At 44.9% G+C, this 25,388-nt stretch overlaps 1 protein-coding gene across 3 annotated transcripts in view; it reads left to right on the top strand.

Moving 5' to 3' along the window:
• SPPL3 (signal peptide peptidase like 3) overlaps positions 1-25,388 on the top strand; it is a 132,377-nt gene that overhangs the window by 91,413 nt on the left and 15,576 nt on the right. For 2 of the 3 annotated variants that reach the window (XM_008272297.5, XM_089323293.1), the window contains exons 3-5: positions 14,952-15,040; positions 24,393-24,512; positions 25,167-25,245. In XM_008272297.5, coding sequence (XP_008270519.1) covers positions 14,952-15,040; positions 24,393-24,512; positions 25,167-25,245 — 288 coding nt within the window. Of the gene's footprint in view, positions 1-14,319; positions 14,370-14,951; positions 15,041-24,392; positions 24,513-25,166; positions 25,246-25,388 lie in introns of those variants that run through there. The other variant, XM_051835852.2, reaches the window with a different exon arrangement.

Raw genomic sequence — 25,388 nt, 5'->3', positions numbered from 1 at the left:
TTTATATTTTAGAGTTACTGGGTTTTAGAATATTTGTGTACAATTTACCAGTTAGACATCACTAATCAGGAAACCCACAGCACTCTAAAATGGAAGTGTTTTTTTGTTTTGTTTTGTTTTGTTTTGTTTTGTTTTGTTTTGTTTTTTTTTTAAGATTTACTTATTTATTTGAAAGAGTTACAAAGAAGAGAGGCAGAGAGAGAGGGAACCTCCATTTGCTGGGCCAGGCTGCAGTCAGAAGCCAGGAGCTTCATCTGAGTCTCCCTTGTGGGTACAGGGGCCTGAGTTCTTGGGCCATCTCCCACTGCTTTCCCAGGCACATTAGCAGGGAGCTGGATCAGAAGTAGAACAACTGGGACTCGAACTGATGCCCTGGGATGCCAGCACTACTGACAGCAGCTTTACCTGCTGTGTGACAGAGCCAGCCCCCAAAACAGAAACTTTCTGAGTATCAGTGTTGGCACTCAAAAAGTTCCAGATTTTCAAATTAGGGATGCACAGTCTGGGCCTGGATTTGGGGGATACTTTTCATCCTTTACTCCAGCACTGAGTAGAACAAGTAAAATGCTACAGCATGTGCAGTGTAGCTGTCAGTAGTGCGAAGTACTGAGGTGCATCTGGAGAGCCGTGCGATTCTAACAGCTCTTGGGAAGCGTCAAGCAAACCAGAGCGGTCAGAACCTCATCCCAATAACCTTGATATTTTGAATCTCTGCTCTTCATTTGTCTTATGTGGCACATGCACCACTCCCCACCTCCAGCCCTTCACGTAAATGAAAATAAACAGACATTTAAAAAAAAAAGAATAATTATTTCTCACAATCAGAACTTTGGAAACAACCCAGATATAGCGTGGGTAAATTATAATTATGTTCATACAATGAAAGTGAGTGAACTACAGCTTTACATACAGTCTGGATGATTCTCACAAATAATGCTGAGTGAAAGAAGCCAGACAAAATACATGCCACATAATTTAGTGCATATAAAGTTCAAATGAATAATGAATCTTTAAAGATATAAAAGCAAAAAAAAAATTTTAGATCCACCACCTAAATATTACTTTCATTGCTGAAAATTTCCACTTGTTCAGTAGATACTTACACTTCAGAATAGTTTTGGAAAGTGGAATTAAATGTATGAGGTGAGGGGCAGGCATTTGACTAGCAGTCAAGACATCCCATGTCAGAGTGCCTGGATTTGGGTCCCGACTCACTCCTAACCCTAGCCTCTTGCTGATGAGTACCCGGGAAGACAGCAGGTGATGATTCATGTAGTTGGGTTTCTGCTACCCACATGTGGGACCTGGGTTGAGTTTCTAGCTCCTGACTTCGATGTGGCCCAGCCCTAGTTGTGGCAAACATTTGAACACTGAACCAGCAGATGGGAGCTCTCTGTCTCTATCTCTGTAGTTTCTTTAGGTATGCATTTATTTTGATTTAAAGTTGTTTTCATAGTGTGTGAAAATGCATATTGTGAAATACCTATGCTTGAATTTCAGAATTGTTTTGGCACCAAAATAAGCTCATACTTTCAATTCTATTGTTCCATGAACTTTTTGAAGTATCCTTGTGTAAGGTATACATTTTGTTGAAATCACTTTAGTCTAATTCTTTACTTCTTTTTTTTTTTTTTTTTTTTTTAAGTAGACAGAATTAAAGACAGTGAGAGAGAGAAAGAGAAAGGTCTTCCTTCCGTTGGTTCACCCCCCAAATGGCTGCTACGGCCAGCGTGCTGCGCTGACCCAAAGCCAGGAGCCAGGTGCTTCCTCCTGGTCTCCCACGCAGATGCAGGGGCCCAAGCACCTGGGCCATCCTCCACTGCCTTCCTGGGCCACAGCAGAGAGCTGGACTGGACTAGCAGAGAGCTGGACTAGAACCCGGCACCCATATGGGATGCTGGCATCGCAGGCGGAGGGTTAGCCAAGTGAGCCACAGTGCTGGCCCCTTAGTCTTATTCTTTTCTAATGAAGATATTTTCTGCCGTCATCTTTGCATACTATAATTTGATGTTTCTTTGTGTTTTCATATTCCACTTTTACTGGATGTGTGGATTGTTAGAGTGACTATCTTATGTATTCTTTTTCTTTTGTTTCATTTATATTCTTCAGTCAAATATCTTGAACTACATTGCTGGAGAATATGGTCTGGCTCTTAGTACATATTATCATGTTGTTTTCCTGAAGGATTCTACCAGTTTAGGATTAGGCACGTTTTAAATAAAACTTCATGTGGTAAATGTACCAAAGATTTAACCACATAGGTGGGAAAGACTTCTGGTGAACCTCTCTGTTTTCAGATTAAGGGGCTGAAGCCCAACAATATGATACAACTTAACAGAGATTTCACAACGAGACAGCAAGACAGTCTGGATTGGTATGGTTCTCGAGCCTTCTAGTCCAATACCTTATGCCTTGTATACTTTAGTGATCCATTGTCTAGAAAAAGTAAATCAGGCCGGCACCGCGGCTCACTAGGCTAATCTTCTGCCTTGTGGCGCCGGCATGCCGGGTTCTAGTCCCGGTCGGGGCGCTGGATTCTGTCCCGGTTGCCCCTCTTCCAGGCCAGCTCTCTGCTGTGGCCAGGGAGTGCAGTGGAGGATGGCCCAAGTGCTTGGGCCCTGCACCCCATGGGAGGCCAGGAGAATTACCTGGCACCTGCCATCAGATCAGCGCGGTGCGCCGGCCGCAGCGCGCCGGCCGCGGCGGCCATTGGAGGGTGAACCAACAGCAAAAGGAAGACCTTTCTCTCTGTCTCTCTCTCTCACTGTCCACTCTGCCTGTCAAAAAATAAAAAATAAATAAATAAATAAAAAATAAAAAGTAAATCATCATGATGCCTTTAATTGTACATTTAAATTGAATATATTAGTAAATGTTTCTTCTTCTTCTGTTTTCTGGAAGAGATTATGTAAAATTTAAATATTGATAGAATTCACCAGTGAAGCCATCTAAAGGTAGGCTTTTCTTTGTGAGAAGATTTTTGTTTTTGTTTTGTTCCTGCTTGATTTACCACTTTTTTTTTTTTTTGTATTGGTAAGGGCTATTTCTTTTTATTGTGGCTAAATATATATAACATAAAATGTACAGTTTAGTGGCATATAAGAGCTTTCTTAAACACATGTCATTGTCTTTTTAGAGTGGTATCTGTGAGCAGTGTTGATTGTATTTCCCTGAGATAAGGATTAAAGACATGGGCATCTGTTGCTGTGCCTGTTGGCCATTTGTTTATCTTCCTGGATGAAATATCTGTTCAAAAGTTCTGCCCCTCACGTGTTTTGCAAATATTTTCCCCCAGTCTCTGGTTTGCCTTCTTAATGGTACCTTTCAAGTGTGCGCATTTTTAGTTTTGATAAAGTCCTACTTAGCAGTTTTTTATGGATCATTCTTGGTGGTGTATCACAGAACTCTTTGCCTAATCTGTAGGCCAAACATTTTGTTGTTGTTGCTGTTGTTAAAATTTATTTATTTGAGGGGCCAGCACTCTGGCGCAGTGGGTTAACGCCCTCCCTGGCCTGAAGCGCCAGCATCCCATGTGGGCGCCGGTTCTAGTCCTGGCTGCTCCTCTTCTCATCCAGCTCTCTGCTATGTCCTGGGAAAGCAGTACAAGATGGCCCAAGTCCTTGGGCCCCTGCACCCGCGTGGGAGACCCAGGGGAAGCTCCTGGCTCCTGCCTTTGGATTGACGCAGCCATCTGGGGAATGAACCTCCCTCTCCCTCCCCCCTCTCCCCTCCCCCTTTCCCCTCTCCTTCCCTCCCCCTCCCCCTCTCCTTCTCTCTATGAGTAACTCAGACTTTCAAATAAATAAATAAATCTTTTAAAAAATAAAAATAAAAGATTTATTTGAAAGGCAGCATTAGAGAGAGAGGGATCTTTGATCTGCTGGTTCACTTCCCAGATGGCCGCAACGGCCGGAGCTGTGCCGATCTGAAGCCAGGAGCCAGGAGCTTCCTCCAGGTCTCCCACATGGGTGCAGGGGCCCAAGGACTTGACCACCTTCTACTGCTTTCCCAGGCCATAGCAGAGAGCAGGATAGGCAGAGGAGCAGCTGGGACTCGAACCAGTGCCCATATGGGATGCCAGCACTGCAGGCGGCAGCTTTACCCTCTACGCTACAGCACCAGCCCCTTCATTGGTTCTTACCCTAATCTTTATTACTTCCTTCCTGTGCTTCCCTTGGCTTTAGTGTGCCTTTCAACTTACTGATTTGAAACCTTTTAAAACTTCTTTTTTAAATGCTTATTTTATTATCATTTTCACCTACTTGAAAGGCAGAGCAACAGGGAGAGAGAGCAAGCAAGTCAGCAAGGGGCCAGGCTGAAACCAGGAGCACAGAGCTCCTTCCTGGTCTCCCATGTAGATGGCAGGGCCCAAGGCACTCGAGCCATCATCTGCCATCATCTGCTGCCTCCAGGGATTCGTTAGCAGGAAGCTGGATTGGAAGAAGAGTAGCTGGAACTCAAACCAGCACACTGGTATGGGATGTGGGAGTCCCCGATGGCAGATGAACCCACTGTACCATGCCCATTTCCCTCTCAGCACCACTTGGCTGTATTCCATAAATTTTGTTGTTTGCTATCCCTTGGGTGAGCTTTGCTGGCCTTCCTATATTACTTAATGATGACACCTATCTCTCCTTACTTTCTCTTTCCAGCTGACCAGAAAAAAGAAGTAGCATGGTCACTTGTCTAATCAGTATGTCCCAGGAGGGCATAAAGAGGATGAGAAACAAAAAACTAACGACAGAAAAATGAAAGCAATAGAAAGGGACTATTCTGATGAACAAGTAGATTCAGGAATTGCAATATGGTGCTGGTTTAGAATTAGCTTGTTACTGACAAGACACTTGAAGTTCTATTGCATCAGGAGTTGTGGACAAAAAAATAACAGGTTTGGAATAAATCTCAAAAGAAATTCCAAGGAAGATATACTAATGCTTGTGTGCGTGTACACATTCTCATTCTCCGTATATAGAATCATATTTTAAGTTGCTGTGTAAAGAAATGATAGGACTTTTGTGACTGTAGAGTAACAACTATGGTTTTTAAGGCACACACCTACCTGTTCTTTATTTAATGATGAGGTCAGTTTATTTGCTTAACCCAAACGTAATGTAGGAAGACAGTTTCATCAGGTCAGTTGGACTGCAGAGAGGAAAACTGCATTTTATATGACTCTGTTTCCCTTCATACTGAAATGCCTATCATTGTGGTTAAACCAGGTTACCAAAATAAGTCTCACATGTCACGATGTTCTAATGGTGTGCAACGTGTTTATTATCTTTGGAGCTGTACTTTTTGTCATTCTGTAACCAGTCATATCTTAACGAAACATCAAGTGCAGAAGCTTGAACATGTTAAATAATATAGGGAGTGGTTGTGAATATTATAATATATGTGGACAAGTTCTTTATTTGTTTGAGGGGCAGGAAAAGAAAAATCTCCCATCCACTGGTTCACTCCCCACATGCCCACAATCGCTGGGACTGGGCCAAGCCGAAGTCAGGAGCTGGGAACTCAATCCAGATCTCCCATGTGAGAGGCAGGAGTGCAACTACCTGAGCCGTCACTGCTGCCTCCTAGATTCTGCACTGGAAAGAAGATGGAGGCAGGAGCTAGAACTAATATTGGTAACATACCCCTTAAAGGTCCCATCTGGGGTACCATTTATGTTACTGGGTGCCTATTAATAAATCGAAATTAATAAGCTGTGTGGGCTCTTGCCTCATATTCAGAGAAGAATTCTGAATACTGGCACAAATGAACGAGGCAGCATGATAAGTTTTAAGCTTTTTATTCAGTGAGAGGGATGCTTAGGAGAGTGAGGGCCCTATCTAAGACAGAGAGGGAAATCTGGATTCAGATCGAGCACCAGGAGCCAGCCCGTGGAGGAGCATGCAGGCCAGAAAGCATGGGGCCAGTGGCATGAAGGCCACGCACCCCGGAGGTGCAGGGTAGCAAGGAGAATAAAAGTGGTGCTCCAGGCCTTTAATCCACTTCCAAAGGAGAGTGGCTAATTAGCCTGATTGGCAGGTGGGCACACAGGTGTGGTCAGGTAGGGGGATGAGATCACACAGGGGGCGAGGTGAAGGCATGGTATTCCAGCTCACAAACCTGGTCAATTTTTGCCTATAACAGAACCAAGTATGAAACCCAGACATTTTGATGTGGGATATAGGTGTCCTAACTGACCTGTTAACCACTAGGCTAAATAGCTACCCATCAATTTATTTTTAAATGTTCAATTTATTTAAAAGGGTGGGGGGGGCAGCATGGTAAATAAAGCTACTGCCTGCAGTGCCAGCATCCCATATGGGTGCCAGTGCAAGTCATGGCTTCTCCACTCCCGATCCAGCTCCTTCCTAATATGCCTGGGGAAGCAGTAGAGGATGGCCCAAGTCCTTGAGCCCCTGTACCCATGTGGGAGACCCAGAAGAAGCTCCAGGCACTTGGCTCAGCCCTTGCTGTTTGGGGAGTGAACCAGCACATGGAAGATCTCCTCCCTCTTCCCTCACCCCTCCCCCCCTCCCCCTAGTATAAATCCCTAGGATTTACACTTATACTCAGTTAAAAGGTGAAGGTTGGTTGTCAGCACTCTGACACTGATTAGCTGTCAAGATCAGTTTCCATCCTCACCCTGTCCACCCAGTCGAAGATGAAGTGAACCACATCTGGCTGTAAAGCGTTGCTGGTGTTCATACTTACCTGTAGTGATGCATCGTGTATCCAGCTCATCTAAAAGTCCTGTCGGATCAGCTCAACTCAGAGATTTTAAGATTTGTTTATTTGAAAGGCAGTGTTAACAGAAGAGACACAGAAAGATCTTCTGTCCAGAGGTTCACTCCCAAATGGCTATAACACCCAGGGTTGGGCCGGGCTGTGCTGAAGACGGGAGCCAAGAACTCCATCCTGGTCTCCCACATAGTTGGCAGGGGCCCAAGTACTTGGACCACCAAGTTCATTGACGGGGAGCTGGATGGAAAGCAGCCAGGACTTGATCCAGAGTTGTATAGGATGGTTAACTCACTGCATCACAAAGCTGGCCCCTGATTTCTTTTTTTAATGAGAAGAAGCAGTTAATGTACTGATGTGGAAAGATGTCCTTGGCATACTGTTGACTGAAAATTTAGTCTGCTAGGGCTGCTGTAACGAAGTCCCACACACTAAGGAAGTAAGGGGCTGCGAGTCCAAGGCCGAGTTGTCAGTGGAGTTGGCTGAGTTGGTTTCATTCTGATGCCTCTCACCATGCTGTCCACATGGTGCCTTCACATGGGCTCACATGCATGTGTTTGGCTGGTCAGTCTCTCTGTGTAATCTCCTCTTCTATGGACACCTGTCGTACTGGGTTCTGGTCTACCCTGATGACTCATTTTACCTAAATTACCTCTTTGAAGGCTCTGAGTACAGCCCCATTCTGAAGTGCATTGAGGGTTAATACTTGAACATAGGAATTTGGAGAGGCCACAGTCCAGCCCGTAGGTACGGTCATCACATAACTTAATGTCCTTCAGTGCTTCTGAAGGGGAGCAGGCAGGGCACTGTTAATCCTGCCAGGACAGCAAGTACAAACCGGGATTTGTGTTATTTTGTCACCATGCTCAGGGTTATTCAGTAACTTAAAAGAAATATTGGCTGTAAAGCACCTAGCGTCCCAGTGCCAGACAGTGTGCCTTCAGTAGAGGCTAACAGTTGTCACTTGTAGCAGCCAGGACGCTTCAGCTGCTCAGTCGCAAACCATCCTCCTACCCAGCCCCTTCCTGGTCTGGCTGCACTCTGGGAGCACCAGTAACTGGAAATCCGTTTGCCTCCTACAGCTTGACCCACAGCTCCATTCAAGTTAGACATAGTTGATGAAATGCAGAAACAGTATATAAGGTGCTGTAATTTAGATGAGGTGTTCCTGCAATGCTAAACAGTAGTAGCTCAAGTCCTTCTGCTGTCATTTAACATCGATTTCAGGAATCCGGGCTTGCTGTTTGTTAAGTAGACAGCCAGGGTTTGGATAGAATGTCTGACAGTTTGCGATGACAGAGCTGGGTGGGTGGGAAGGAGGAGGACGAGGTCCAGTGAGGCCGTGTGACGTCTGTAGAGTTAATAACTCACCCAGGTCAGGGCGCGTGCTGTGGCCTAGTGGGTAAAGCCACTGCCTGTGGCGCCGGCGTCCTATGTGGACACCACTTCAAATGCTGGCTACTCCACTTCTGATCTAGCTCCCTGTTAATGTGCCTGCGAAGGCAGCAGAGGGTGGCCCAAGTGCTTGGGCCCCTGCACCTATGTGAGACCCTGGCCATTGTGGCCATTTGAGGAGTGAACTCCCAGATAGTAGTTCATTCGTTCTCTCTCTCTCTTTCTTTCTTTCTCTAACTCTGCCTTTCAAATAAATAAAATATTATTTATTTCAAAAAATAAATAAAAATAAATGCCCCAGTAAGTTGGGATAAAGGCTCTTATTGCAAAGTGGTCTGGGTGACTTGGGAGGCAGTCTTCTGAAAGCCTGTGTTTAAACAGCTTATGTGTATTGTCGTGTGCAATGAGGGTGACTGTTACTGGATCCCAGTCACAGTGCCCCTCGATCTGCCACACCCAGGCCCATCTTGTTTGCTAGAAGGTGTGAATCTTGGGACCAGTGTTGTGCAACAAGTTAAGCCACTGCATGTAATGCCAGTATATCCCATATGAGCACTGATTCGAGTCCTAGTTACTCTGTTTCTGGTCCAGCTCCCTGCTAATGTGCCTGGGAAAGTAGAGGAAGATGGCCCGAGTCTTTGGGCCCTTCACCCACATGGGAGACCCAAATGGAATTCCTAACTTCAGCCTTGCCCAGCCCTGGCTGTTGCAGCCACTTAGGGAGTGAACCAGTAGATAGAAGATCTGCCATTGTCCCTTGGTAACTCTGCCGTTCAAATAAACAGATCTTTAAAAGGCGGCATAGAGGGGAGGGAGATGGCACTTCAGGTGTAGTGGGTAAAGTTGCTGTTTGCAGTGCCAGCATCCCATATAGGTGCCAGTTTGAGTCCTGGCTGTTTTACTTCTGCTCCAACTCCCTGCTGATGTTCCTGGGAAAGCAGTGGAAGATGACCCAAGTGCTTGGGCCCCTGCACCCATGTGGGAGACTGGGATGAAGCTCCTGGCTCCTGGCTTCGGCCTGGACCAGCCATGGCCATTGTAGCCATTTCGGGAGTTAACCAGAGGAAGGAAGATCTCTCTCTCTCTCTGTCTTCCCCCCCCCCCCCCCGCCTCTCCTCTCCTCCTCTCTCTCTCTTCTCTCTTTTCTCTCTCTTTTCTCTTTCTTTTTTCTCTTTCTCTGTCTCTCTCCGCTCTTTCTCCTCTCTCTCTCTCTCTCTCTCTCTCTCTCTCTCTCTCTCTCTCTGCCTGTCCCTCTCTAACTCTGAATTTCAAATAGAATAAATATTTTAAAGAGAGAAAGAAGAGTCTTCCCAGCTTGAACTAGTGTATGGGACCTCTTACCTCATTCAGCCAGATTCCGTTTTGGGCACTGGTGCCCCCTGGTCTGCTTCTGATGACCAAACCAGGCTTGATTTTAGCTAAATTTGTCCTAGCATAAAAAATTCAGTCAGCTTCCAGTGACATCAGGACCTGAGAAGTGTGCTTGGTTTGACTCTGCTCCTCCTCATAGTCCATCATTACACGGCCAGAGATGTTCCAGTCTGTTTAGCAATTCTTATCAAGTAGGTTCTAAGGACATTTTCTTAGAACTTTAGCTTGTCCATTGACAAGCTAAAACTGGTTTTAGGTTAACCATAACCTACTAACACTTGAAAAGAAGGAAAAGCCTTGCCTCAAAACAGACAAGTGTTTTGTTTTTTAAATTTGTATTTATTTATTTAAAAGGCAGAGAAACAGAGGGACAGAAACACAGAGAGGTCTTCCATCCACTGGTTCGCTCCCCAGATGCCCACAACAGCTGGGACTGGGCCAGGCCAAAGCCTAGAACTGGAAACTCAATCCAGGTCTCCCTCATGGGTGGCAGGGACCCAAGTACTTGAGCCATCATGTGCTGCCTCCCAGAGTACACATGAGCTGGCCATTATAACTTAGAGCCAGGCACTCCAATATGGGATACTGGTATCCCAAGCAGTTAACCCTTGGGCCACTCTGCCCTGAGGGTGGAGTTTCAAATGTCCTCAGCTAATACCACAGTGAAATGGAATTCTATAACCCCTGAACCTGTGCAACAGTATTGACAGCGCCCAGTCTTACAATCGCCACTCTAACAGCTGTGGTAGGAATAAACCAAAAAGATGACTGTTAGCTTTCCAGTCCAGGCTACCAATACAGTGCCCACCAAAAGAGCAGGAGAAGCTCACCATCTTGAGTAGCTAGTCCCCAGGGAGAGATGTGATAAAGCTGCCTCTCAGTGCATCCCGCAGCCACCAGATTCTGAGAGCAGAGCAGCATAACAATTTTACTTATTATTACTCCATTCCTAAGTGATTGTGAAAAACTCAAATTAATATGTCTTTCCAAAGCATTCCCATGAGAAGAATCAGCCGTCACATTCCACTGACTTGTGACAGGTTCCCAAGAAACGCACCGTACCAGGCCTAGAGCTCAGTTCCTCCCAGATGATGAACTCTGCCACAAAAAAACATGAAGTAAAGTTCAAAACACCATAGAATTGAAATCATGCCCTGAAAACATTCCCTGGTGTCTTAGCAGGAGAAATATATGCAAAACATTGCACTGGTTTGTTATATAACTCAGAACGCCCAGGAAAACATGTGTCTTGGGAGCCAGGCACTGTGATAGTTCCTATAAGGCTGACTGAGGCAGCAGAGTTAATGGACTTTGCCAACCTCTGTCAAAGTGTCTTCCTCCAGTGGCTGGAGAAATACAAGGCCCCAGATGTTTTATATGCATATGAAGAAGACAGGCCAGTGCTGTAGCTTAATGGGTCAAGCCGCTGTCTGCAGCACCAGCATCCCATATGAGCACCAGTTCAAGTCCCAGCTGTTCCATTACTTTCTTTTTTTTTTTTTAAAGATTTATTTATTTGAAAGAGTTACACAGATACAGAGAGAGAGAAGGAGAGGCAGAGAGAGAGAGAGAGGTCTTCCATCCTCTGATTCACTCCCCAGATGGCTGCAACGGCCGGAACTGCGCTGATCCAAAGCCAGGATCCAGGAACTTCTTCCAGGTCTCCCACACCAGTGCAGGAGCACAAGAACTTGGGCCATCTGCTGCTGCTTTCCAAGGCTACAGCAGAGAGCTGGATCAGAAGTAGAACAACCACGACTTGAACTCTGGTGCCCATATGAGATGCCTGCACTGCAGGCGGCAGCCTTACCTGCTACGCCACAGTGCCAGCCCATGCTCCACTTCTGATCCAGCTTCCTGCTCACGTGCCTGGGACAGCATAGGAGGATGGTCCAAGTGTGTGGGCCCCCTACCGCTCACATGGGAAGCCCAGATGAGGCTCCTGGCTCCCAGCTTCAGCCTGGCCCACCCCGGCTGTTGTAGCCACCTAGGGAGTGGTGGAAAACCTCTCTCTGTATGGCTCTGACTTTCAAATAAATGGATAAATCTTTTAAAAAAAGATAAAAAGGGGCCAGCGCTGTGGTGCAGCAGGTTAACGCCCTCGCCTCCACTTCCGATCCAGCTCTCTGCTATGGCCTGGGAAAGTAGTGCAAGATGGCCCACGTCTTGGGCCCCTGCACCTGCGTGGGAGACCCGGAAGAAGCTCCTGGCTCCTGGCTTCGGATCAGTGCAGCTCCAGCCATTGCAGCTAATTGGGGAGTGAACCAGCAGATGGAATACCCCTCTCTCTGCCGCTCCTCTCTCTGTGTAACTCTATCTTTCAAATAAATAAATAAATCTTTAAAAAAGAAAAAGAAGAAGAATGTTCTTAAATCCTCAGTTTGGGAGCATGTGGTGCACTGGTTCAGATACCACTTGAGACTCCTGCATCCCCCATCAGAGTGTCTTGGTTCAGGTCCCAGTTCCACTTCCAGTTCCAGCTTCCTCCTAGTACACATCCTGGGAATAGGTAAGTGATCGCTCAAATAGTTGGGTCCCTGCCACCCACATAGGCACTCTGATAAGGGATGCAGGCATCCCAGGCCACAGCTTAAATGGCTATGCAATACTTGTTCCTCCCCTCCAACATTTAAAGTATTTATTACTTATTTAGGCTGACACCACAGCTCACTTGGCTAATCCTCCGCCTGCAGTGCCTGCACTCCGGGTTCTAGTCCCAGTCGGGGCGCCGGATTCTTTCCGGGTTGCTCCTTTTCCAGTCCAGCTCTCTGCTGTGGCCAGGGAGTGCAGTGGAGGATGGCCCAAGTCCTTGGGCCCTGCACCCATGTGGGAAACCAGGAGAGGCACCTGGCTCCTGGCTTCGGATCAGTGCGGTGCGCTGGCCACGGTGGCCATTGTGGGGTGAACCAACAGAAAAAGGAAGACCTTTCTCTCTCTCTCTCACTGTCCACTCTGCCTGTCCAAAAATAAATAAATAAATATTTATTACTTATTTGAAAAGCAGAGTGAAGGGGAGAGGTTGGGTGAGGGAGGAGTTTTCCATCTGCTGGCTCACTCCTCAGATGGCTACAACAGCTGCAGGCCAAAGCCAGGCACCCGGAACTCCATCCATATCTCCCCCATGGGTACAGGGGCCCAAGCATTTGAGCCATCATTTGCTGCTTCCCTGGTGTGTTAGCAGGGAGTTGGATCAGAAGTGGAATAACTAGGACTCAAACTGTGCTCCATTATGGGATGTGGGCATAGCTGAAGTAGCGACTTAATCCTACCACACCACAGTACCCACCCCTTGACTAATATTCTTGATCTGTTTGACCTAATTAACATTTAGAGAACACTCCATCCAGTAAGAAAACACACTCTTTTCAAGTGCACATGGAATATTTCCTAATATAAATTATATCTTTTTTTTTTTTTGACAGGCAGAGTGGATAGTGAGAGAGAGAGACAGAGAGAAAGGTCTTCCTTTGCCGTTGGTTCACCCTCCAATGGCCGCCACGGCCGGCGCACTGCAGCCGGCACACCGCACTGATCCGAAGCCAGGAGCCAGGTGCTTCTCCTGGTCTCCCATGGGGTGCAGGGCCCTGGCACCTGGACCATCCTCCACTGCCTTCCCGGGCCACAGCAGAGAGCTGGCCTGGAAGAGGGGCAACCAGGAAAGAATCCGGCACCCCAACCGGGACTAGAACCCGGTATGCCAGTGCTGCAAGGCGGAGGATTAGCCTAGTGAGCTGCGGCACTGGCCAATATCTTAGGATATAAAATAAGTCTCAATGTAAAAGATTCACGGCATATAAAGTATGATCTCTGATCTGTTAATTAGCTCAGGTTGCCATAACAAAATACCATAGACTGGGTAGCTTAAACAAGAAGTTCGTTTTCTCAGGAGTCCTGGAAGTCCAAGATCAAGGTGTCAGTGTGGGTGAATTCTGTTTTCAAAGCAGCTGCGCCCATTTACAGTCCCACAAGCAATGTATGAAGGCTCTGGTTTTTCCATCCTTGCCAACAGTTGCTTATTATCTACCTTCTTAATTGTAACGTGAAGTGGTATCTTATTGTGATTGTGATTTGTATTTCCCTAATGGGTAATGACATTGAATATCTTTCCATGTGCTCATTTGTGTATCATTGTAGAAATGTCTGTTCGTATTCTTTTGTTTTTAAATCAGGTTTTCTTTTTTATTATTGAATGGTTAAAGATTTTTTATATATTCTAGATAAAAGTCTCATATCAAATTTATGGTTTACAAATATTTCATCTGTTGGGCTGCCTTTTCACATTTTTATTGTTGTTGTTATTATTATTATTTACTTGAGAGAGAGAGACATCTTCCACCTGCTGGTTCACTCCCCAGATGCCCCAACAGCCAGGGCTGGGACAGTCCAAAGCCAAGAGCCCAGAACTAAGTCAAGGGCTCCCAAGTGGGTGGCAGGGACCAAAGTACCTTAGTCATCACCTGCTGCCTTCCAGGGTGTGTATTAGCAGAAAGCTAGATCATAAGTGGAATAGTTGGGACACAAACTAGGTGCTCCGATATGGGTACACCAGCTGCCACCCGCTCCCCACCCTTGAAAATCCATGTGTGTAAAATCCACTGGCGTTTCGCTTACTATTTATTGTCCCTTTGGTACCTGGGGTAATTCCAGATATAGAAAGAACTCAAACATTTGTTGTTGCTGAAGCGGAGCTGACGTGGTGGAGAGGAACAAGCACTCTGATACTGCTATCACAGAGTGTATTGGTACAGCCTTTCTGTAAATAGTTGTGTGGTGTGTAAAAGTCTCAAAATGTGCTTACCCTTTGACCCACGTTTCTCCTTCTAGGTTTTTACCATGAGGAAATCATTAAAAGGGCCAGCGTTGTGGCATAGCAGGTAAAGCCACTGCCTATGACACTGGCATCCCATGTGGGCGCTGGTTCTAATCCTGCCTGTTCCACTTCTGATTCAGCTCCCTGCTAATGCACCTGGGAGAGCACCAGAGGATGGCCCGAGAGTTTGGGCCCCTACACCCACGTGGGAGATTGGATGAAGCTCCTGGCTCCTGGCTTTAGCCTGGCCCAGCCCCGGTAGATGTGGCCATGTGAGGAATGAACCAGCAGATAGAAGACATCTCTTGTGTGTGTGTGTGTGTGTGTGTGTGTGTGTGTGTGTGTGTCTAAATCTGCCTGTCAGATAAATTAGTTAAATAATGTAAAGTTCCTTAAATGAACAAAACTTCCGAATCTTGAAGTAATTAAGGATTCATGGGGATGCTCTCACCTGCACTCTTGTGATGGCAGAAGGGACGGAGATTGTTTGCTGGTGTGACGGCGAGAGGCTTTCCTGAGTTATTCAGGAAGAGACCTTCCTTCCCAATGTCTTAGCGCTTTAAAATACTGGCTCATGACTCGGCTGTCTGACCTGCTGCTTTCTGAAGCAAAAATAAGACTTACCTGTAATTTTTTTCTCCCACAGGTCTCTTAATATGGACTTTGAAAATCAAGATAAAGAGAAAGACAGTAACAGTTCTTCTGGGTCTTTTAATGGCAACAGCACCAACAATAGTAAGACATTTTGTGCCAGTTAACTTTCATACCTACAGTTGTCTTCATTGGTTCCTTCTATACCCTTAGTTAATTCACTAGGTTCAAGGACTATGTTTAGTGTAGTAATAAAGCCTATTTGTTACATTTTTATGTTGAGTCTGAACTACTGAGTTCTTGTGTCCTCAAAGCTTACTGCTGAGATTATTCCATAAAGAGCAGCAAGATTCATGTTTGCCAGTCTGGGGCTTCAGTTAGGTACTTGGGTGAGGTTGATAATTTTGAGAGTGTTCATAATAAATTCATCCTGTGACCTAAAAGAGCTACCTGAAGTACGTATAGAACTAAGCAGTATAAGTCTCTCCAGATGTTAAGCTGTTAAAAGAATTCTTTAAAAAAAAAAAAAAAGAAGTGGCTATATGGCAAAATGTTTAGCAGTGTCATTTGTTAAGAGTCAAGAAGTAGAAACACAAAGGTCCATAAATGAATGAATTTATAAAGAATACATGTGCATTCCTACAGGGGAGCGTTACATAACATTAAAAAGAATGAAGTACTGTCAGATGCCACCGTGTGGGCAAACCTGAAAACATGCTGAGTGAGAGAAGCTCAGTACTACACATTATTTGTTTGTTTGTTTAATGGTTTGTTTTATTTGAAAGAGCTACAGAGAGAGAGACAGAGAGAAAGGTCTTCCATCTGCTTGTTCACTCCCCACATGGCCACATCGGCTGGGGCTCAGCAGGCCAGAGCCAGGAGCCAGGAGCTTCTTCCAGGTGTCTCACATGAGTGCAGGAGCCCAAGCACTTAGGCCATCTGCTGCTGCTTTCCCAGGCAGCAGAGCTAGGAAGCAGGGAGCTGGATCAGAAGTGGAACAGCTGGGATTTGAACAGGCACAACACCTGTCCCAAAACTACATATTGTATGAAAATTACAAAAAAGCAAACATATCTAGAGAAGAGGTAGTTAGTGGTTGTTGGGACTAGGGATGGGAAGAAGAATGATGTTGGGGTGATGACAGTTACCTAGAACTCTATGGTATAGTGATAGCTTCACACGTGGTAAATTTCCCTGCGTCCTCCCCCAAAAAAATGAGAGTTGTAGAAAATTTGTAGTGCTTGTTATAGAAATAGTTGAATTTGAAATATTATTGAATCAAATATTGCTAGCCTGTTAGATATTTTAAAAGTTACAAAAGTATGAGAACAATTCTTTCTGAGGTGTTAAAAGGTACTAAGAGAAACAACAGGCATCCCTTCACCTCCCATACCTGGCCAGGTACTTTTGTTTTTTCGCTGACCCTTACTATAGCATCAGAATCTTTCTGAACAAGCAGCTGCTACCAGTGGATCAGAGTAAGCTCTAAAGATGATGTCATTTCAACAACCATGCACAAAGAGAAAGGCAAGGCCGGTGAGCAGCAGTGAGTGGAATTGGACTTGAAATGTGAACTCAAATGGGTGGAGAGGAAGTCATCTCAGAAGGAGGGGGACCGTATTGTAACACACAGGGCCAAGTGAATGAGCCCTGTTAGGACAGGTTGAAGTCACCATCTAGTGAGAACAAAATACCAAGGCTCTAATCAAACCTTGGATGAAATGGTGATAGAGGGCCAGGGATATGAAGCTAAAAATGATCGTTTAATCATTTCATATTTTTTCTAGTTATTATAATACCCTGCCAGCCAGTTTTCACTCAGCTAAATATGTCTCACTGTCCCCAGCCATGCAAAGTGCACATGATAAAGACCATAAAAGAATCATTTAAATATAATAAGCCTTTTCTTGAACTTATGACATAGATCCTTGTGTGATATAAAATTTCATACCAATAACTTATTAGGAACCACTTAAAACTCAGTACTAAATATTATTTTCACATTAGACTATTATATAGCTCACTTTTTATAAAGATTTTCATCAAGTCACTTCCATTACTCTTGAAAATGTTTTTTAAAGTCCCTTGATATGTAGTATATATGCAAATCTACTTCTTAATACAAATTATACATCTATACATTGCATCACAAAACATCCGAGAAAGGTATATGTGTATCTAAGTACAATTTTTTTCTCAAATGATATAAGTGATTATATCAGCCCATCAGTTCTATTTCTTGTTATTAATCAGAGTTTAAAGAATAGTAGTCAGGCCACTGCTGTGGTGCAGTAGATTAATCCTCTGCTGGTTCTAGTCCTGGCTGTTCCTCTTCTGATCCAACTCCCTGCTATGGCCTGGGAAAGCAGTGGAAGATGGCCCAAGTGCTTGGTCCCCTGCATCCTCATGGGAGACCTGGAAGAAGCTCCTGGCTCCTGGTTTCAGATCCGCAAAGCTCCAGCCATTGCCATTTGGAGAATGAACTAGCGGATGGAAGACCTCTCTTTGTTCCTCCCACTCTCTGTCTGTAACTCTACCTCTCAAGTAAATAAATAAATATTTTAAAAAAAGTATATAGGGTGGGGCTGGCATTGTGGTGTGACCAATTAAGCCACTGCCTGCAATCCTAACGTCCCATTTGGGCACTGGTTTGTGTCCCAGCTGCTCCACTTCCAATCCAGCTCTCTACTAATGCACTTGGGAAAGCAGCAGAAAATGGCCCAAGTCCTTGGGTCTGTGCACCTGAGTGGGAGACCCAGATGAAGCTCCTGGTTCCTGGCTTCCATCTGGCCCAGCTATGGCCGTTGTGGCCATTTGGGGAGTAAACCAGTGGGTAGAAGACTGACACCTCTCTCTCTCTCTCTCTCTCTCTTTCTCTCTTTCTCTCTTTCTCTCTCCCTCTCTCCCTCTCTCCCTCTCTCCCTCTCTCCCTCTCTCCCTCTCCTCCCTCCCTCCTTCTCCTTCCCCCTCCCTCCCTCCCTCTCTTTCTCTCTCTCTCTCTCTCTGTCTTTCAGATAAATAGGGTAAATATTTTTTAAAAAAATTGTGTAGGTGTTGGTGTTTTAGCACAGTTAAGCTGCTGCCAGTAACACCAGCATCCTGTATGAGTGCTAGTTTGAGTCTTGGCTGCTCCACCTCTCTACTAATGCACCTGGAAAAGCAGCAGATGACGGTCCAAGTGTATGGACCCGTGCTACCCATGTGGGAGACCCAGATGGAGCTCTGGGCTCCTGACTTTGGCCTGGCCCAGATGTGGCCGTTGTGGCCATTTGGGGATTAGTAAACCAGCGAACGGAAGATCCCTTCTTCCCCCTTTCTCCCTCCTCCCTCCCTCTCTCTTTCTCTCTGACTCTCCCTCTCTCTATATAATGCTGCTTTCAAATAAGTAAAGCTTTTTTAAAAATGTAGTGTAATGCCTCTTTTTAATTTATGTGAGAGATAGCTTGCACCTGCTGGTTTACGTCCCAAATGTCTGCAGTGGCTGGGGCTGAAGCCAGCAGCTGCTGGTAATGCAGTCCAGATCTCCATTGTGGGTGTCAGGAACCCATTTCTTGAGACATCACTGCTGCTCTCCAGAGTTTGCAGTAGCAGGAACCTGGAACCAGATACTGAGCCCAGGTCCTCTGATGCGGGACACAGATAGCTTAAACCACTAGAAAAACTTCTTACATAGATGTTTTCTTAAATATGTTTTCCTATATTATACTTAGTTATATTCAACAACATATTTCTTTAGTGCCTACTCTGAGCCACAGATAACCAAAAGAGAGAAGGACAGATTGGAATAGAATGCAGTCTGGTTCCACATAATCAGGAAAAGTGTGAAGAAAGAAACAGCCATTGCTAAGAAGGCTGGCACTTGGTAATGGAACATAATATCATTCTAGATTGAAGGGGTGGCATGGAGAACAAGATACGTTTGTCAAGAATGAAGAAATAATAACAGCCAAAAAGATAAACAGAAACACAAGAGATTGTGTAAAGAGATTGAAATCTGGAGGATTAGAAATGTGAAGAATTGGGGAGAAGATTCTAAGAAAAGGAAGGTATGAATTTAGGCAGAGTAAAAGAGATGTTCTGTCCGCTGGTTCAGTCCCCAAATGGCCACAACAGCTAGGTCCAGGCTAGGCTGAAGCCAGGAGCCAGGAACTCCACCAGGGTCTTCCACGTGGATGGCAGGGGCCCAAATACTTACACTCTTGGACCCAGGTGCACTAGCAGGGAGTTAGATCAGAAGCAGAGAAGCTGGGACTCAACTCAGCACTCTGATACAGGGTGCCAGTGTCAGAAGCAACAGCTTAACCCTGCACAATGCCAGCCTCTGACAAGGGAGAATTGGACTGATTAAAGGGAAGAATGACTAGCGGTTTGTAAAAGATTGCAGTTCTCTACTCCCAAAGTAACAAGAAGCAAGGAATTTGTGAAGGACACTGGAGTAAGAAAAGACCAGTGTCATTGGTGGGGAGGTTGGGAGGGAAGAGTTACTTTCTGGTTACATGCAATTATTAAATTGTCCTCGATGATAAAGGGGTGCTAGAAGAAGCCATGTCACATGGAGACTTGGCAGATTAGGTGGGTCATGCGATTCTTACCAGAAAATCAAAACTTACAAAATGGAGGAAGTCTCTTTGAGACGGAATGTTCTCACTGTACAGTTCCCTGGGGTATTTGACTCCAGGTTATAGAAACACTGCACCTATCTGGATGACTTAAAACCACTTGGAAGTAGCGGGGCTGAGGGGTATGGGGCAGGTGGAGCAGGCCTTCCAGGAAGTATGACACCCATTGAAAAATAGGAAACAGATATTGAAACCCTGGTGAAACAGCACTACACATCTGCCAGAACAGCCAGAATGTCGCCGAGGATGCACAGCAAGAAGGAACCTCTGCACGCTACTGGAGAGCCACAGGGTGGCACGATTGCTCACCCATGGAACCTGTCAGTGTCTCTCCTAGTTACACACTCAACAGACAGGCACATATACACCACGTATCATGTGCAAGAATGCTCAGGGGCAGGCGCTATGCCACAGCAGGTTAAGCTGCTGCTTGGGACTTCAGCATCCCAGGTCAGGGTTTTGGTTCAAGTCTAAGCGGCTCTGTTTCCAATCCAGCATTTCTGCTAATGCATCCTGGGAGGCAGCGGATATTGGCTCAAGTGCTTAGACCACTGCAATACATAAGGGAAACCTGATGCAGTTCTGGGCTCCTAGCTTTGGCTTGGCCGGGTTGTGGCTGTTGCAGGGCTTTGGGAAGTGAATGAGCTGATGGACCCACCCACCCCACCCCGCAATCTCTGCCTTTTAAGTAAATGTAAATAAATAGACATTAACAACAACAAAAGAAGCTCAAAGTCAAAACCTTGGAAACAACCCAAGTGTTTAACCATAGCATGGGTAAATTGTACTTAGATTCATACCATGAAAGTGAACTGCAGCTTCACATATAGAATGGATGATTTTAACAAACAATGCTGAGTGAAAGAAGCCAGACACAAAATACATGCCACAGATGTCAGTGTGTATTGTTCAAAAAGCAGGAAAAGTAAACATTATTTTATTTTTGAAGGATGCGTGCTTCCATGGAAAAATGTAAAGTAAAACAAAGAAGACACCATGAGAGTCAGGATCATCATCACCTCTGGGGGAAAGAGAGTAGATTGGGACCTAGGAGACTGTGAGTGGGGCTGTTCCTTGACCCGAGTATGTGAGACAGGTGACAGCTCCCTGAGTTCTTCATCTTGGTACTTTTCTGTGTGATGGTTCATAGTGAAAACAGTGGGAAAGAAAGGTAATGGGTGCTGTAGGGAGCTCGTCCGGATCTTCGCTGATTTCCCCTGACTTGTTTCTGACTCCTGCATTGCCCAAGAATCCTATATAGAGCCTTCCCCTGGCACATCAGGTCTTTATTTCACTGAAACTAAGCACATCAAGGAAAAAAAGCCAGGGGCAAGCAGCATTGTGGCGTAGTGGATTGAGCCTCTGCCCGCATGTCAGCATCCCAAATGGACACCGTGGTTTAAGTCCCGGCTGCTCTACTTCTGATCTGACTTCCCTGCTAATGCACCTGGAAAAGCAGAGGAGAATGGTTCAACTACTTGAGCCCCTGCCACTTACATGGGAGACCAGGAAGAAGCTATTGGTTCCTGTCTTTGGTCTGATGCAGCCATGGCTGTTATGGCCATTTGGAGAATAAACCAGCAGGTGTAATATCTCTCTGTCTCTTCCTCACTATCTGTAACTCTGCCTTTCAAATAAATAAATAAATATTTAGAAAAAAAGAAAAAGCCACATAAATTGCCATTATATGACATCATGAAGTCAAACTTCACATAGAATTTCTTTGAACCATGAAAATATGCAGTTGGGATTGTCTTCATTCGTAGAGATACATGTATTAATCTTCTCCCAGACTTTGAACTTCACAAGATACAGAAATGACTTTTTTAACCCCTCCTGTTGCTTACTATAGAGCGTGGTTTTTTGTGTTTTTGCTTGTTTGTTTGTTTTTTGTTGTTGTTTTTGCATGGAGGTGCAAAATCAGTGTTTTTGTTTTTAAGATCTTATATATTTTGTTTGAAAGGCAGACTTTAGAGAAGGAGAAAAAGAGATCATCCATCCACTGGTTCACTCCCCAAATGGCTGCAACGGCCGGGGCTGGGCCAGGCCAAAGCCAGGAGCCAGGAGCTTCTTCCGGGTCTCCCATGTGGATACAGGCACCCAGGGACTTGGGCCATCTGCTGCTGCTCTCCCAGGCCATTAGTAGGTAGCTGGAGTGGACTTGAACTGGCCACCCATATGGGATGAGGGCACTGCAGACAGTGGCTTAACCTGCTGTGCCACAGCATTGGTCCCCCCAAATCAGTTTTCTTAACAGTATCAACAATACATTGGTGTAGTACCCAGTACCTATTCCATAACCAAATGTATGTTTAGCCTTTAGCTATGTTCATTGAAGAAGATAATGGTGCCATACAGAATTACTAATTCCATCACTGAGTCTATTTCTTATGTTAATTTTGGCTTTAAAAAAAAATGCAACTGCAGTTGGATAAGTCTTCCCAGTTATGACTGTTCTGTTTTGCTGAGGTTTTTTTTTGTTTTGTTTTTAAGATTTTATTTGAGAGGTAGAGTTACAGAGAGAGGAAGAGACAGAAAGGTCTTCCATCCATTGGTTCATTCCCCAAATGTCCACAATGGCCGGAGCTGGGCTGATCCAAAGCCAGGAGCTAAGAGTTTCTTCTGGGTCTCCCCTATGGGCACAAGGGCCCAAGCCTCTAGGGCCATCCTCTACTGCTTTCCCAGGCCATATCAGAGAGCTGGATCAGAAGAGGAGCAGCCAGGACTCGAACTGGCACCCATATGGGATGCTGACACCACAGGCAGAGGCTTAGCCCGCTGTGCCACAGTGCTCTCCCCGCTCTGTTTTGTTTTAAAGTTGCTGGAGTTTGGCTAGAATTTCTAATTAATGAGCTCCTTCCCTTCAAGACCATTATCTCTGAACCTTCAGGAAGTACAGAACTGAAGCCATGTTTGTTGTTTTAGGTAGTATATTGTCAGTGAGCAAAGAAGCTTTTCTTGCCCTGTGACATTGCCTGTTGGCTTAAAATCTGTGCTTTAGAAAAAATAAAAAATGCAACATAATATTCTACAAGGTTCTTCATAGTTTTGCATTTTAATTGCAGACTAAACATCTAAAATGGATATTATCAAAAAAATAAACTGACTTCCTTCATTCTGTGTTGCAGCCAGCTGTTTATAATCTTTCTGTTGAACTTTGAACCAGTATAATTTACCTGTGGACTATGATGCTTTGTTTTACAGAGGGTGGGGGCATGTTTTAACATTTATAGATTTTGAACAATACTTTGTTTTTCCCCCCTGTGGATCAACCATCATTTATTTGAGAAACCATTATTTTCTGTAGTGACAAACAACTGAAATTTGTTCCTCTGGTTCTCCTCTGAACTACCATAGAATCCTTAAGTTCAGCAAATGCCCAGGTGAAGGTTTTTGTAGGGATCTCATGGAACTGAGGTGTCCCACAGCCGTGGGACGGGTTTGGCCGGAGCTCAGGGCAGCCTGCTTCCTAGGTCGTTTCAGTTGGTCATGTAGATGCTCAGAACCCAAATCGCCCTGCTCCCAACTGGCTCATTCCACTCATCTGCCTAACCACGAGGGAGCAGTTTTGTTTTATGGAAATATTTCATACTTTATTTCACCAAAAACTTCTGAATAGTTCTTTTGCAGACAGAAATTTTTTAAAAGATTTGAAAGGCAACATTACAGAGAGAGAGATCTTCCTTGTGCTGGTTCATGCCCCCAACGTCCAGAGCTGGTCCAGGCCAAAGCCAGGAGCCTAGATCTTCTGGGTCTCCTCCATGGGTGCAGGGGACCAAGCAGTTGGCCATCTGCTACTGCTCTCCCAGCTGGATCAGAAGTGGAGCAAACCGGGACCTGAACCAACGCCCATTTGGGATGCTGGCACTGCAGGCAGCAGCTTAACCATTAGGCCACAATACCAGCCCCCAGGCAAAGAAATTGAAATACCTAAGAGTGATTTTTAAATGTTGGTAATCATTGCAACCCTTTGATCTTGTTATCTTCATCCTGGTTGTATTTTATTTATAGACTTAATTTAATAAAGTAATACTTTGATTTATAATATTGCATTGCAATAGATCATTTGAAGAGTTCTTTGGTTCTTTTCATGTACTTTATGACATTTCAACAAGGTTAATTTGAAAGTAGGTAGCATACAAGATGGTAATTTTTTTTTATTCAGTGGTAATCGAATTTTGCCATGTTTTCCTTCTCTACCAAATATTCTGTTTGTGGTTCTCAACCCTGGATGCATAATAAAATTTTGGGAGAGTTTTTGGCTGGTCCTAATTTGAGAAATTTCAGTTTAATTGGTCTTGGGTTGGACCTGGGAATTGGAATTTTTTGAGAGCTGCCCAGGTGATTCCATTGGATAGCGCAGAAGAGAACCACTGTGTTCAATCCTCCTCTCTCCCAGGAGATGGGTTTCCCATTTCTCTTACTCTGCCACCTTAAAATATTCCCATAAAGTAATTTTTCTGATTGACTGCTTTCAACTATGTCTTGTCAAATCCTCAGCCATCAGAAGCAGTGGGAAAGAGAGAACATGAGTACATTAAATTTTCACAGATAATGAGAAATTGTTTTAGTCAATGAGTTTAACCATCTTCACCGTACCTATATACCAGTATTGTCAGATTGACTAATCGGAATCGTTCCTACCTCTGATGTTGCATTTGTTTTTCATGTCCCATCATCCGGATGGTCAGTGAATCTGTTCCAGTACTGTGTGAGCACCTGCTGTAGGATGGCACTGTGAGGAAGCAGAGGTCGTGGTCTTATTGAGAGACTCACAGGCCTGACCCAGATTTTAAGACGTTAACGTAGATACACAGGGCATGGGCACAGGGCCTGTTACACAGTAAGTTATTCATGTGGCCTTTCCTCTGTTTCAGGTATCCAAACCATCGACTCTACCCAGGCTCTGTTCCTTCCAATTGGAGCATCTGTGTCTCTTCTAGTAATGTTCTTCTTCTTTGACTCAGTTCAAGTAGTTTTTACAATATGTACAGCAGGTAAATAAATGCATTTCTCCCTTTTTTTTTTTTTTTTTTTTTTTTTTGGACAGGCAGAGTTAGACAGTGAGTGAGAGAGAGAGAAAGAAAGGTCTTCCTTCCGTTGGTTCACCCTCCATTGGCCGCTACGGCCGCTGCGCTGCACTGATCTGAAACCAGGAGCCAGGTGTTTCTCCTGGTATTCAATGCGGGTGCAGGGCCCAAGCACTTGGGCCATCCTCCACTGCCTTCTCAGGCCACAGCAGAGAGCTGGACTGGAAGAGGAGCAACCAGGACAGAATCCGGCGCCCCGTCTGGGACTAGAACCCGGGGTGCCAGCACCACAGGCAGAGGATTAGCCAAGTGAGCTGTGGCACTGGCCACATTTCTCTATTTTTAATGCTAAAGGGAAAAAAATTCCACATGTTTAAACAGCATTGAATTAAATTGAATGAGAAAAATAACCTGTGCTTTCCCCTACTTCAAATCAGGCACTTTGTGTTTTTTGTTTTTAAATTAGGGTATCTGTGCAGTAGCAAATGATGGAATTTTCCCTCCCTGGTTAATTAAGTCAGTTGCATCCACCTGTAAAGAAAAGTATTTTGGGAAATGACTGCGTTTCTAGAAGTCATTCCATTTTCTTAAAACAGTTAATTATCTGTTTTCTTTCTCTAGTTCTTGCAACGATCGCTTTTGCTTTTCTTCTGCTCCCAATGTGCCAGTATTTAACAAGACCCTGCTCACCACAGAACAAGTAAGGACTTGAGACTTTCTTCTGAATCATGAACTTGGATATGTTTACCTCTCATGCTCGATGGCATCAGCAGGGGTCACAGTGTCTGGTGTTTACTGGAGCACACTAATGCGAGAAGCTGGAGAAGTGAGGGGTTTGATCTT

The sequence above is a fragment of the Oryctolagus cuniculus genome, chromosome 21, assembly GCF_051225735.1.
Source record: "Oryctolagus cuniculus isolate XC-2025 breed Fujian yellow rabbit chromosome 21, ASM5122573v1, whole genome shotgun sequence".
NCBI lineage: Eukaryota > Metazoa > Chordata > Mammalia > Lagomorpha > Leporidae > Oryctolagus > Oryctolagus cuniculus.
This window is presented reverse-complemented; position numbering and strand designations above follow the sequence as displayed.